This window comes from Sus scrofa, chromosome 9 (genome assembly GCF_054392235.1).
Source record: "Sus scrofa isolate SSC_HxYL_T2T_F1_AM1 chromosome 9, Sscrofa_HxYL_maternal_Yorkshire_Landrace_v2.0, whole genome shotgun sequence".
Lineage (NCBI taxonomy): Eukaryota > Metazoa > Chordata > Mammalia > Artiodactyla > Suidae > Sus > Sus scrofa.
In genome coordinates this window covers 89,982,185-89,998,227 of record NC_139391.1, presented here as the reverse complement: position 1 = coordinate 89,998,227, position 16,043 = coordinate 89,982,185, and the positions used below count along the sequence as shown (strand labels likewise).

Sequence of the window (16,043 nt, the reverse complement as noted above, 5' to 3'; positions counted from 1 at the left end):
GTAATTAAATAATACTGATAACATATCTTTATCTTAATTTTACCTGTGTGTTGTGGTCAATTCTATGTCAATATGACTTCTCCTAAGGGATGCCATAATAGCTGGTAAAACATTTGGATGTGTCCCCGACAGTGTTTCTGAAAGAGACTGATATTTGAGTCGGGAGACTGAGTGAAGATCCACCCTCATTATACTGGATGATAGGCATCATCCAATTCCTTGAAGGCCTGCACAAAACAAAAAGGCAGAACAAGGATGAATTCTCTCTCTTCTTCAGCAGAGATGTACATCTTCTCTACTTGAAGAATTTTTTTAAAAGGTGATTATTTAAGCTGGCTATTAAAAAAAAAAAAAAAAAAAAAAAAAAAAGGAGTTCCTGTTGTGGCGCAGTGGTTAACGAATCCGACTAGGAACCATGAGGTTGCGGGTTCAGTCCCTGCCCCTGCTCAGTGGGTTAACGATCCGGCGTTGCTGTGAGCTGTGGTGTAGGTTGCAGATGCGGCTCAGATCCCGCGTTGCTGTGGCTCTGGCGTAGGCCGGTGGCTATAGCTCCGATTCGACCCCTAGCCTGGGAACCTCCATATGCCTCGGGAGCGGCCCAAGAAATAGCAACAACAACAACAACAACAAAGACAAAAAGACCAAAAAAAAAAAAAAAAAAAAAAAAAAAAGAGAGAAAAAGTAATTGCATAAGCAGGTGGCCCATGTTATCTACCCCTGTTGTATTAGCAGATTTCCCCCAAGTTAGACCTATGGCAGCATTGAGATTCCTTACAAACAAGTGATGGAGAACCTCCTCAGTAATGGGTTCATGAAAGAGTTGGTGTGATATGTTGGTGTGTTGGTGTCAGCTGAAAATTGATGGCTAATTCATATCAGCTCTCAATTCAGGGGTTTTTCTGAAAGGAAATGATATAGGAAAACTCTCCCAATTGGCAGAGCACAAAGTGGTGAATTTAGCATCTACTTTGCGTGGAAAGATAAAAAGCCCCAGAAGACATGGACTCATGGACAGTGGAAAATAGTCCAGCTGATTGGAGAGGGGCATAGAAAAGTAACAATGGAAAAATGGAGACCAAGAGGTCTAGAAAAGTGATATGTATTTGGATCTATGGACTGAGCAGAAAATGTGAAGATCTTAAATTCCTGTCAATATCCCTGAGAGAACATACTGTCCACAGAAGAGGCACTAACCAACCAGGTTGACAGACTTGGCCAAGAGACATCACCCAGGCTCCATCATTGTCTACTCTAGTGCTAGCACAATGGGTACAAGAAGAGTGAAGTCAGGGAGGCTATGCATGGGCTCTGGCAGCATTGGCTCCTGCTCACCAATGCTCATTTAGTGACTGCCACTGTTAAATGCTCAAACTGTCAAATCCTGGACCCTAGTACAGCACTGTACCCGGAAGAGTCCAGTCAGCTTCCTGGTTGACTCTATTGGACTCATTCACTCTGAAAAGAACAGTAACTTATCTTGACTGAAACTGACATACATTTTTGGTATGGGATTGACTTATGCCAGCAGAGCCTTGTCTGGACCCATTATCTGAGGATTTATGGAGTGTTTTTGTCACTGACACATGATACCAAATCATTTGATAATTACATAAAAGGAGAAGCGGCAATAGGACTAAGGGATCCACTACTTCTTTGCCATACATGACCACAAAGAAGCCACCAGCTCGGGATTACAGTAACTTGGCCACGTACCATACAGCTGAGGCACAAGATTGGAAATGATACTCTGCAAGGATTCTCCTCCAGGATGGCATCATCCTCAGGACTGAGCGTATGCTCTCAATCAAATGAGATCCTTCTGTACAGCACAGGGAACTATATCTAGTCACTTTTGATGAAACACAATAGAGGATAATGTGAGAAAAAGAAGGCATACATATATGTGTGTGTGTGTGAGAGAGAGAGAGAGAGAGACTGGGTCACTTTGCTATGAAGTAGTAATTGATAGAACACCGTAAACCAACTATAATGGAAAAAAAAAACATAAAAAAGTAAATAAGTAGAAAACATGAGTCTGGGGACCAAATGATAGAAATGGCAATCATCTCAATTACCATCTCACCCAGCAACAGACTAGGGGAACTTGTGCTTCTCATTGTCACAAACAGGTTCTTAGATTGAAAAGTTTTAGCTCTCAAAGGAGAATTTTTCCACCAAAGGAAACAGTCTCACTGAACTCTGCTACAGCTAAAAACATGTTACTTCAGGCTTCTATGCCAAGACTATGAGGAAAACAAATGGGTAACCATAGTGTCAGGGGTGACTGACATCAATCTTTAAAGAAAGGTAAGGCTTTGCTACACAAGGGATCAGAAAGCGTTACTTTTATTCTGAGGTTATTCAGTGAGTCATCTTTTGGAGAGTAATTAATATTCTCATCCCCTGCTCTACCACCAGTTTTAGATGCTTCTCACCCTCAACAAACAGTCCTCTTGGTATAGGTTTATCTGCTGGTGGGGTGATCCAGACCCTTATCCCCATGGGATTTGAGGGGAGAAAATTTTACTCTGCAGTTAAGAAGGATAGATCATTTTGCAGAGAGTGAATTATGTAGGTTTAAGAAGAATGTAAACACCTGCAGCAATCTCTGGGTGAGATGGCAGTTAGTATGAAGATTGTTCTAGCTAATGTCATCTTTGTAATGGCATTTATTAATAGAGTTATGTCATTTTCTTTTTTCTGGTAATCACTGATAGCCAAGGAAAAAATAACACAGAACTTAACTGGTTGAAGTAAACCAAAAATAGAAATTGATTATCTAAAAATTACAATATAAGGATATTCAAGGGGAAAGGAATTTCAGGATGGTATTACGACAAATCATTGATCCTAGTTTTGACAGGGAAGAAAATATAGATTAGAAATGAAAATATAAAAGACAGAGATCAGGGAATTAAAATATACATGAAGTGTTTTGAGTTACATAACAGACTGTTACTGATAATTAAAAGTTGTCACCAGAAAATATAAAGAAATATACATGATGTGTTTCTGAGTTACATAATGGACCGTTACTTATAATTAAAAGTTGTCACCAGAAATATAAAGCAAAATAACATCTGCACAACAGATAATGGATAGAAAAAGTACTTTAGGATTATTAATAAAATGTCTAATGTGATTTATCTTATTAGTCCTTGATAAGGTAAATAAAAGGTAAACTGATTTTGTTATTGATATTAGAAGTAAGTTTGGTTTAAACTATTCTTCTTGTGTGGTATAAGTCTAAGTCAGATAAACACATTGGGAAAATAATGCACTTCTTCTATACACTTTTTAAATTAAGACAAAGTGAGAAGGTCTTAATAATGAACCATGTCTTGGAGTTTCATCGACCATGATAAAATTTGTTTAACTATGATAACAGGGTCCCTCATGCTAGACTAGGCCAAGTTTGGTTTCCTTAATTTGAAATATATCCTCCACATATGCTAGAAACAAAAATTGAAATAAATCATATAAAACACTCCAAACGATCAAACGACAGCATTAATAAAAGAGTTGTTTCTTATAAGGGTCCAAGTTCCCATAAGATAAAATGATGCAATCTGTATTTTACCTCATGTCATAAATTAAATGAAATTATTGTGAGGAGTACCCTAAATAAATGTTTGTTTTTTCCAAGTCACGAGTATATGTCACCATTTTACACACTCATTTATGTTCCCCATAGCAGTCTCTGCTTTTTTTTTTTTTTTTAAGTATAATCAATATACAACATTGTTAGTTTCAGGGGGTATCATGGTATCATGGTTTGATATTTGTGTATATTGCACCATGATCACCATAACAAGCCTAGTTAACATCTTGAGAATTTTTAAGGTTTACTTCCTTAGCAACTTTCAAATATACAGTACAATATTAACTCCAGTTGTCATACTCTAGTATACATCACATCTTCGGGTCTTACATACTTTCTAAATGGAAGTTTGTACATTCTGACTCTCTTCACCCATTCCACCAACCCATAACCCCCACTTCTGACAACCACCAATCTGTACTCTGTATTTAGGGCAAAGTTTCTGCTTTGATAGGTTTCACAAGCAGCATCTATACACCTGTGATGACTTTTTAGCTGATGACATTATCTCTTAATGGTATCAATCTGAGCACATCTTTACCATCAGGAAACTCAGTAGGCGTGTCTACAACACCACCCTTGGTATATAATTCTAAGAATGTATTACAGGCTTTGAGGTTTTTGTTTCCTATTCTTAAATATATTAGCACTCAAGGCTGCTTAAATAAGCATCAACAGAGGTGCCTGTCTTCTTTGAAGTTATTTTCTGCGGAAATCACAGCCACTGACCAAATGATTTGGAAAGATTAAATTGTGCTTATTTTATGACATTCTAAAACAGCAGGGTTAAATACTGGGCCAGCTGCCAGCCATTCAGCACCCACACTTTCATGTTTGGCTGCCAGATCCATCCACACGAATTATTCTGGAGCAGAAATGTGCAATGGCGCCATTCTGGAGAGCAGAAATGAGTTTTTGAGTTTTAATGCTTTGATGAATGGATAATTCAAATGCCCACTTTTATGTGCATACAAAATACTTTTTTAAAGATTAGATTGGATTTTGGTTGCTGGAGGAAGTTTTTTCCTTTCTCTTGGAGGAAAGGTATCCCCTACACTAGTTAAATTTCCTGTTTCTTTATTCCAGAAGAATGTGGGATCCCTTTCTCAAATGCTGTCAAAAATCAAGATGTTCACTTAATCCATTTTATTTGCAATAGAAGCTAAAGATATACATAGATAGATACTTATGTGCATATATATGTTTATATATACACAGAGATAGTTCATTTAAAAACATGTTCTTCTCTCAATTCTGCCATAGTCATCATTTCAGACATCTTAATGGCAGGGTAAAACAGCTCCACAGGCTGTACAGATCTCTGTCAGAAGACCTACTGAGAACCATAGCAGTCTCACACTCAAAGCCCACAGTCTGTAGCCACAGAGGTAAATCTTCATTAATGACATGATTTAAAAATACAAGAAGAGCAACCATAAGTCTAAACAATTATATACTCAAGGAAATAATGAATGGCTACAGGAAAGCAAACTTGGAGGTTTTCAGATAAGAGAAGCCACTCTCTCTACAACAGTTTTTGAAGAACATTTTTGGAGAAGGCAGGTCTTGACCTGGACTTAAAGAATATTGGGGATTTCCCCAGGTGCAAAAGGAGAGCAATAGCATATCCTAAAAACAGAGATAGGGACTTGTGGACTGAAAAGAAGAGAATAGGAAGGTTTGCCTAGGTTGAGTGAGTTTTTTCAGAGATATAAGAAGAAATAAGGCAAAAGAAAGTTGGATCCATATTCTTGTAGGTTGGAAAGGCCAGGCTGAATAGCCTGGAAATAATCCTCTTACAAGAGAGAAAGAATCAACACTATTGGGCAGGACCAAGGATACCAAGCTAAAAGAGTACTTTCAGAAAACTCATGTGATGTCATACAGGGTGGAATAAAGGGATATCTGCATGTAGGCAGGCAGATTCCTCAAGAGAAGGCTCTGGATGAAGCTAAGGTAACCAGAGCATCATAAAAATGTCAGCACATAGAAATGGACAAAAGCAAAACCAATAGGATCCAATAATTGAGGGTATGGGGAGTAAAGAATCACCTGTGACTGGTGAAGGAATATGCAGTGAAAGAATCTAGCTTGCATCAGTATTTCTGAAACAATGACAGTCAATAAATGCAAGAAGTACCCCCTTCTCAGGAGTTACCTTAACAGTGCAGTCCCCTGTTGATGAGAGAAAAGTGATCAGGGGAGAGGGTGAAGAGGAGATTCTACTGTGTGATAAAGTCAATTTTCGTTTTGAGTTCAAAGAAAACTGAACAAAAAAATGGCTTGGAAAAAGTTTTATCACATGCTTTTAAGTCTTATCAGAATGAGTTGCATTGAAGGGACAAGACAAAGTATTTTTCACATTTTGGTTCACTGACCATTAAAATTTTCTAGCAAACTTTTCATCACTTTAAAACTCATGTTTTCGGCAGTATTCTATTCCAATACTGAATAGCATTTGCGTTCCCTACAAATTTTGCAGTCCCTTCATTCCAGGTGGGTAGGTGATCTTTGTCATTCCTTTCTTTAGAGGTTTTTACAGAGCAGAAAATAGAAGCTGTATAAAGCAGACTCCTGCTAAAATCAGTGAAAGAACAGTGCTGGAGTCCTTTGGGGGCAAGGGAGAGGGATGTGCCTTTGAGAAACATAAAAATATAGGTGTTTTTGTTTTTGTTTTCCTGTGACCCTAGAGAGACAGATCACACAATCCTCTGAAACTCTGCTCAGATTCTCAGCTTTTTTGAAGATGCTTAAGGAAGAACACCAGGGCTCCTTAGAGCAACAAGTTATCAGGCCTCCCTGTGGCAGCCGGCGCCAACTGTCTGTAGGTAACTGGAGAGAGCTCCCATTTCTTAATACTGGGAACTTGTGCTGCTTGTTGTATGGGGAGCCCCAGAAAAACTGAGGTTGAATCTTCCACTAGCCTAGTAGGATGAAAATTGTTTTATATTTATTTTTTATTTAATCAAATTTCAAATTTCATGTATTATGATTTTTTTGATTTATCAATGAAATTTGGTAAGTTGGAGAATTAAAGATACAAAGTTACAGGGTTTTTTCAGTTCTTTCTTCCACCTATCCATACAAAATCCTGTGCCATATCCATATCCATATCCTGTACCATGGAGTACACTTCTTCAGGTCTCTTTCAATCTGGGAATTCATGTCATAATACTACATTAAAAGCTGAGTGGTGGTATTATTAGCTCAAAAGTGTTTTCTTAGCAGTGCCACCAACATTTTTGAAGGTTATATCTGTTCCCATCATTCTTTACACTATGAATGAGGTACTCAAACTATGCAGAAAAATTTCCCAGAAGAAATTCTTGCTCAAGTTCTGAGTAGCATGGTCTTGGAGAAGAAGAGTTGAACATCTCTGATATTGGATCTGAAGTCACAAGAGATGCCAGCAACAACAGTTCTCTTTCAGAGCTAGAAAATACTTGGTGAAAGATACCTTAGGTCTAATTACCGGAGACTCACCTCTCCCAAATGGATCCTGATCATTTACATTTAAAAACATCTTGTAATTAACACACGTTCATTATGTTTATGCTAGATCACTACAATTTTTTTTTTTTTTTTTTTTTTTTTGCTTTTTAAGGCCACACTGGTGGCATATGCAAGTTCCCAGGCTAGGGGTCCAATCAGAGCTACAGCTGCCAGCCTATGCCAGAGCCACAGCAACGCCAGATCTTTTAACCCACGAGTAAGGTCAGGGATCAAACCCGCATCCTCATGGATCCTAGTCAGGTTTGTTAACTCCTGAGCCACCAGGGGAACTCCCAAATCATTTTTAAAGACAGCTAAAGCAAAATTTAAAAAATCAACAACAATAAAACCATGGAAGACAGTATCTTTTACATAAAAATGCTTCATTTTTAAAAAAATTTTTGTTTCTTTAAAAAATTTTTAAAATTATAATTGATTTACAATGTTCTCTCAATTGCTTCTATACAGCAGTGACCCAGTTATACATATATATATATACACTCTTTTTCTTATTCTTCCATCATGTTCCATCACAAGTGTTTGATGGTTTTCTTCTTAAATCAAGAGTGCCTCATAGAGTCAGAATCAATGTCCTTGTTTTAAAAATCATTCACTGCTTCTCTCTTATTCTGATAAGACTAATACAATTTGTATTATATTGTAATTGAAATCTTAACTGCACTGGGAAAATGGGAATGTGTCATACTGTGTGAAGTGATGTTGAAATTTTGCCATAAATGGTTCCAGTCAAGCCTAAAAAGCTGTTATTATTATTTCTTTTTATTAATGTCTAAGTAATTCACATTTCTGATAACTTCAGTAAGCCTCAAGACTGTCAACATTTGCCATTTACTTTTACTTTCCTCCAAATCGTTTTTGACACTTTGGTTTCCATTTAACAAGTATGTAAGCATCCATTTTTTAGAGATGTTACTTAATAGATAACACATGTACAAAGCCATAAGTAAACACCATTTACTGCAAAATAGGTTAATAACAGAGTGCAGATATTGTTGCTATAGTCCTCTATTATGCAAATAAGAGCAAACTATTTTTGTAGCAATTATTTGAACTCACCAAAAACCAACAGAGGCCATCAGGCTATACAGGTGGGGATTAACACAAACTTAAATTTGTTACTAATCTCCCTTTGAGAAAGGAAGCATTAGCAAATACTCTGTGGCAGCTGCTCGTTTTACTCTACAGCCAAATGCTACCAACAGAAGGGAATACTTAGGAGACCAATTTGAATTAGCACATTTGGAAATTTACTGAAAGTATAAACACATATGATGTTTAAAAAAAAAAAAAAAGGAAAGAACCATACTATGTAATTCTTACTTGGAGCCATGCTTTATTTTTCAGGGTTTCTCTGATAGCTCCATTTCTAGTAATTCTATCCAGGCGCATAGTCTATATGTGGTTCTCTATAATGACAGCTTATTGGTGTATCAGTCAAAAAATCTTTTGAACTTTATATGATGCAGGTTAATAAAATGTGATCGCTTTTCCTTAAGAAGTTGAAGTACACCTCTTGGGACTGATACAAAACGAGTGATTCCCTCTTCAGGATGACTAGCTTAAAAGAACACAAAGGAGGAAACTTATCACATGCCTCCATTTAGTGTGAAGTGATTCAGAATTTGGAATAGCAAAGGAAGGCTATGGAAAGGAGATTGTAAAGAAAGCAGAAGAAAGGGCTTAATTGCAATTGTAGAAACTGGAATTAGTAATTTGTTTAAAGAGGATATTAGGAACCTAGTTTTATCAGAACATGTTATTCATAGCAACATTAAAAGTTGGAAACTTGGAATTCCTACTGTGGCTCAGCAGTAACGAATCCGACCAATATCCATGAGGACATAGGTTCAATCCCTAGCCCGGTTCGAGGGTTTAGGACCTGGCATTGCCATGAGCTATGGTGTAGCTCGAAGACATGGCTCAGATCTGGCGTTGCTGTGGCTGTGGCTCCAATTCATCCCCTTGCCAGGGAACTTCCATATGCCACAGGCAAGGCCCTAAAAAGACAAAAACAAAATAAACAAACAAAAAAAAGTTGGAAACTTATGGCATGATAATCAGTCCCTGAAAAGATACATTTTTGCTATTGTTGTAATTTCATCTCTTTGTTAGATTTCAGAAGAACACTAGTTTGTGGAGCTTTATAGTTTCTTTTGTTTATGTACTCTTTCTATGCAGCAGACAAACACTGACATATGGCAGATGCTGTACCAGGCACTGCAAGTCATGCAGTTCCTACCTTCAAGGATTTTACAATATCCAATGGTTTTATTTTCTTTTAATTTTTCTAGAATTCCGCTTTTCTGTGTACTCTTTAAGCAATGTGATCTTGATATTCATGGCAATAAATCATTTTAAAGGAAGGTAATTTTTCAAATATAAGGAATTATATTTTGAATAATGACTGTTTTATCCATAACAAAATACCATAGATAGCTTGACAAATAATAGAAGTTTATTTGCTAATAATTTGCTGCCTGGAAGCATGAGATCAGGATGCCAGCAAGGTAGAATTCTGGTGAGATCTCTCTTCCAGGGCTAAGCATGACCGCTATGTCCTGAACATGATGGAGAGATTAAATTCTCTCATGTCTCTTCTTGTAAGGGCACTAATCCCATCATGAAGGCACCATCCCATGACCTAATCTAGGCCTGATTACCACCCAAAGACTCCTTTTCCAAATATCATTGTACAGCGCTTAAAGCTTCAATATATGAACTTTGGGAGGGTGCAATCAGTCCATGGCATAGACTCAGGTGACCCATTTGAAAAGTGTAGTTTCTGCAATATTTGATTTTTTTTAAATAATAATTTTATATAATTGAAAGTTCCTTTATACCTTTCTCTAATCATATCACTTTGTCTATCTAATAATAATAACCCTGTTCTAGTATTTCATCTATCTTTTCTGTTCTGGTTTTACTACTTCATATTCATATATATAAGTGGAAACAGTATTTAATGTTGTAATGTGTTTTTTCATATATAAAATGGTACCACAGTTCATAACAGTCTTTAATTTGTGTATTACTTTAACTATTTTCAAGTTTATGTCAATTTATAGGTATGTGTATGTAATGTATATGCATATATTTGCACATATATAATATACTGTAATATAAATACAAAGGAATCTTGAAAATTAGTGTGCAAAAAAATATATGATTTTGTTTCATCCATATCCAGGATTCATGGGTCCAGAAATCAAGCAGTAGAAACAGAAGTGGCACCACTCACTGTTATTGCTAGTGATCCACCAGTAAAAATTTTTTTTTTCCTGTTCTCACCATCTTATGTTTTGCTGGTCTGCAGGTCTCCAAAGGGAGGAATACATCTACCAGTAAACACAGCATGATTCCACTGACTTGGAAGTTAAGACTACTAGCTGATCACTTTGGGCTCCTCATGTCTCTGAATCAACAGGCAAAGAAGGAAGCTACTCTACTGGCAAAGGTGAGGAATCCTGATTACCAAAGGGAAATTAGACTACTAATATAAAACAGAGGTAAGGAAGAGGGTATTTGTAATGCAGAAGTTCCTTTAGGGCATTTCTTAGTACTTATCACATGCCCTGTGATAAACTGAATAGAAAGCTATAACAATTCAGGCAGGGTTACTAATGGCCTAGAACCTTCCAGAATGAAGATTTGGGTAACCCCACCAAGTAAATACCATGACCAGCTGAGATGCTTTCTGAGGGCTAAAATAATATGGGAGGGATGAGGGAAATAGATAGTTTTAAATACCAGTTACAGTCATGTGACCAGCTGGAGACCCTAGCAATGTAACTGTTATGAGTATTTCTTCCTTATTTTGTTATTAATACATTTGTGTATGTATACATGCAATCGTTTTTCATCTCATGTGAGATGCATTAATAGTAAATAGTATTATAGTAAAGTATCGTTAACTTTACATCATAGTATCTGAGTTATAGAATATGAAGGGAAGACTGATTATCATTTCACATCATCTTCTGGTGAAAAGGTCAATGGACTTCGGGTTGCACAAGAGATAGGTGAATCATAGTAAGCAGAAGTATTACTTATGTATTTGTAGAGATTAAATATGTTTGAAGCTGATACGTATGTGTGCCAAATTGACAAAGGGTACATGTAATGGCTAATTTTATATATCAAGATGGCTAGGTGATGGTACCGTTATTTATTTGACACCAATCAAGATGTTGTGAAGCTCTTCTCAAAATCTTATTAAAATTTTGATAATTAGAACTTGATTGAAGCAGACTACTTTTCATAAGTGTGGGGACTATAAAAAATCAGTTGAAGGCCTTAAGAGCACTAACAAACTAAAGAATAAAAACCATGTGGTCATTTCAATAGATGCTGAAAAAGCTTTTGATAAAATTCAACACCCATTTTTGATTAAAAAAAACTCTCCAGAAAAGGGGTATATAGAGAACCTACCTCAACATAATAAAAGCCATATATGACAAACCCAAGGATTACATCATTCTCAATGGTCCAAAACTGAAAGCATTTCTGCTAAGATCAGGAATAAGACAAGGATTCCTACTCTCACCATGTGTATTAAACATAGTTTTGGAGTTCTAGCTCAGCAATCAGAGAAGAAAAAGAAATAAAAGGAATCCAAAGTGGAAAAGAAGACGTAAAACTGTCATTTTTTGCAGATGTCATGATACCCTATATTGAAAATCCTAAAGATGCTACCAGAAAACTATTAGAGCTCATCAGTGAATTTGGTAAAGTTGCGGGATACAAAATTACCACACAGAAATCTCTTGCATTTCTATACACTAACAATGAAAGATCAGAAAGTGAAATTAAGGAAACGATCCCATTTTCCATCACATAAAAAAAGAATACAATACCTAGGTATAAACATACATAAGAAGGCAAACGACCTGTACTCTGAAAACTCTAAGACACTGATAAAGGAAATCAAAGATGATGCATATAGAAAGATATACCATACTCTTGGACTGGAAGAATCAATATTGTCAAAATGACTATACCACCCAAGGCAATCTACAGATTCAATGCAATCCCTATCAAATTATCAATGGCATTTTTCTCAGAACTAGGACAATTTTTCAAAAAATTTGAATGGAAACACAAAAATGCTGAATAGCCAACGCAATCTTGAGAAAGACAAATGGAACTGGAGGAATCAGGCTCCCCACTTAAGACTATACTACAAAGCTACAGTCATCAAAACAGTATGGTACTTGTTCCAAAAAAGAAATATAGATCAATGTAAAAGGATAGGAAAGTCAGATATAACCCATGGTCAACTAATCTATGACAAAGTAAGCAATAAGATACCAATGGAGAAAAGGCAGCCTCCTCAATAAGTTCTGCAGGAAACACCAGATGGCTACATGTAAAAGAATGAAATGAGAACATTCTCTAATACCATACACAAAAATAAACTCAAAATAAATTAAAGACCTAAACATAAGGACAGATACTATAAAACTTCTACGTTTTTTGTGTTTTTTGTTTGTTTTTGTTTTTTGTTTTTTGGTTTTTTTTTTACTATAAAACTTCTAGAAAAAAACATAGACAGAGCACTCTTTGACATAAATCACAGCAGTATTTTTTTTTCAGATGTGACATAAATCACATTCCAGATTAATGAAAATTAAAACAAATATAAACACATGGGACATAATTAAACTTAAAAGCTTTTGCACAGCAAAGAAAACCATAAAAAAATAAAAATATAACCCACAGAATGAGAGAAAATCTTTGCAACCTAAGTGACTGGCAAGGGATTACTCTCCAAAATATACAGAAATCTCATTTAATTCTATGTCAAAAAACCAAACAACCTAATCAAAGAATAGTCAGAAGATGTAAACAGACATTTTTCCAAAGACAGACAGATGGTCAAGACACACATGCAAAGATGCTCAACATCACTAATTATTAGAGAAAGGAAAATCAAAACTCATAATGAGGTATCACCTCATACCAGTCACAATGTCCATCATCAAAAAGTCTACAAACAATAAATGCTGGAGAGGGTGTGGAGAAAAGGAAATCCTCCTTCAATATTAGTAGGAATGTAAATTGGTGTAACCACTATGAAGAATAGTATGGAGGTTCCTTAAAAAAAACTAAAAATAGAGCTACCATATAATCCTACAATCCCAACTCCTTGGCATATATCCGGAGATAAAATTCAAAAAGATACTGTACCCTAACGTTCATAATAGCACTATTCACAATAGCCAAGACATGGAAGCAATTTAAATGTCCACTGACAGAGGAATGAATAAAGAAGATCTGGTACATATATACAATGGGATTTTACTGAACCATAAAAATAATGAAATAATGCCACTTGCAGCTGCAGGAATGGGCATAGAGATTAACATACTAAGTAAAGAAAGCCTGAGAGAGAAAGAAAAATAGCAAATTATATCACTTGTGGAATCTAAAAAAAGAATACAAACGAATTTATTTACAAAAGAGACTCAGAGACAGAGTCTATGGTTACCAATAGGGAAATGGGGGGAGTGGAGGAATAAATTAGGAGGCTGGGATTAACATATACACACTATTATATATCAAAAAGATAACCAGCAATGACCACTGTATAGCACAGGGGACTACACTCAACATTTTATAATAACCTATAATGAAAAGAGTATAGAAAAGAATATATGTGTGTATATCTGAATCACTTTATTGTATATCTGGAACTGTTAAGTCAACTATATTTCAATAAAAATTACAAAAAGCCAATTACAAATAAAAACAACAACCCAAAAAATAAGCAAAATATCTGAATCTGGCACTTTCTTAAGAAGTCAAAAATACACTTTCCTTTATGAAAGTGGTTTCCAGTCCTTAGTTTATACCCAAGAGAACTGAAAGCATATGTCCATAAAAGACTTGTGCCTACATGTTTAAAGCACCTTTATTTGCAATATCAAAAACTGGAACCAACTCTAATGTTCCTCAGTAGATCAACTGATAAACAATTGCATGTGTCCATAACAATGTAATACTATTCAACATGAAAAGGAATTAACTCCTGGGACACAATTAAGAAACAGTTAAGTAATCCATTTAGTTAAGCAATTCATGAGTGGCTCCTTAGTTTGAATAGCTATAAATAGAAGGTAGATTAATTATGAAAACACTGATATCTAAGATTGAAAGAAACTTTAAGTGGCCCCCTCTTATAGTATTCAAAAAAGATTGATTTCCTGGCAAGTAGTTATCCACATTAGTGAATTCTGAGGATACTTTATAATATACTTACATAAGCAACCTGAGAAACTTGTATATATAAACCTTAGCATATGCATATTTCGAATTTCAGCTATTTTCTTTTGATGATAAGCAAATAATAAATGATCTGGCTTTGTTATTTTGGGTAGTCCACAAATATATAACATTTTTTGTGATAATCTCTTCACATACAATTATTTTGGGGTTTTTGTTTGTTTGGTTTTTTGTCTTTTTGTCTTTTTGCCATTTCTTGGGCCATTCCCACGGCATATGGAGGTTCCCAGGCTAGGGGTTGAATCGGAGCTGTAGCTGCCAGCCTACGCCAGAGCCACAGCAACATGGGATCTGAGCCGCGTCTGCAGCCTACACCACAGCTCACGGTAACGGCGGATCGTTAACCCACTGAGCAAGGCCAGGGATCGAACCCGCAACCTCATGGTTCCTAGTTGGATTGGTTAACCACTGCGCCACTATGGGAACTCCCAATTATTCTGTTTTTTTAAAGTATATTTACATAAAAACTGTGATATTAATTGCAACAATGTAGTTTTAAGCAAAACTTCTCTATGAGCAAAGTTGCATAGCAAACTGATCTCCCTCTTACTTCTGCCTTTTTTAAAATTTTTTTCTATTTTAGGGCTGCGCCCACAGCATATGGAGGTTCCCAGGCTCGGGGTCAAATTGAAGCTGTAGCCGCTGGCCTATGACACAGTCACAGCAATGCTGGATCTGAGCCATGTCTGACCCACACCACAGCTCACAGGAAAGCCAGATCCTTAATCCATTGAGAGAGGCCAGGGATGGAACCCACATCTTCAAGGATCCTAGTCGGGTTTGCTAACAGCTGAGCCATGAAGGTAACTCCATTTTTGCCTTTCTAACATCTACTCTTTGCTTCCAAACAAACAGGGTCTTCTCCCTCTGACTTCCATTCCATGAAGTCTCTCAACCTAATGAGGTTTGCTCTACTTCCCCTCTGCTCACGAAGCACTTAATCTCAAGAATTCCTGGAGTCAGAAAGTAAAGGCAGTTTCCAAATTCAGAATTCCTCTTTGAGGTAATTCTTGGGAGTCTTTAGTACTCTGATCAAATGCTTTCAGGTTCCCACCACTTCAGGCACATATTGGATGTGCTTGCTGACCCATGGTTGTGGTTGTGGAGGCCAGGTAATCAGTGGTGATAGATGAATTGTAACTACAAGTGATAAGTGTCATTCTGGAGATCTGAGCACCTAACTATGACTTCCAGAACCTTTAGGGATCCTTTTCTCTTTTGAATGATGATGAGAAAAGTCCCTGAATGTTGATGGTGAGCAGAAGCTCGTCATGATGGACATGTCACATAAAAAAACAAAAGCAACGACTTTAGGTCACTGTGACATGGAGATTATGTGCTGTCACTGCATGACTTAGCCCACCCTGAGTGACAGAGTATTATATTGCCACAGGGGCACTGCTTTAGTCTTTCTTTCGGAATCCATAGTAGTAATTCTAATGGTAGAATTTCTGCCAAGGAATAGGGAGCAAGAGAACTTATGCAGAGGAATAACTGGGCAAACATAATATGCATATGCACATTAAAACATATAAGCACCTACATATTCAGCATACCCTGAAAGTTGGCTGCTAATGATTTTTTAACTGATGGATACGTTTGTGTTTTCAGTTTCTGGTTACGAATGAACCGAAGATTGTGTCTGGCC

At 36.5% G+C, this 16,043-nt stretch overlaps 1 protein-coding gene across 6 annotated transcripts in view; it reads left to right on the top strand.

Annotated features, from left to right (window-relative positions):
* Nucleotides 1-16,043, top strand: part of LOC110255479 (uncharacterized) — a 109,267-nt gene that overhangs the window by 90,350 nt on the left and 2,874 nt on the right. For 3 of the 6 annotated variants that reach the window (XR_002335844.2, XR_014815915.1, XM_084977173.1), the window contains one exon: nt 10,428-10,568. Coding sequence is in view for 3 of the 6 variants with exons in the window: in XM_084977173.1 (XP_084833299.1) it covers nt 10,428-10,568 (141 nt within the window). In the remaining 3 variants the exon portion in view is untranslated. Of the gene's footprint in view, nt 1-6,291; nt 6,430-10,427; nt 10,569-15,250; nt 15,407-16,043 lie in introns of those variants that run through there. The other 3 variants (XM_084977171.1, XR_014815914.1, XM_084977172.1) reach the window with 3 other exon arrangements.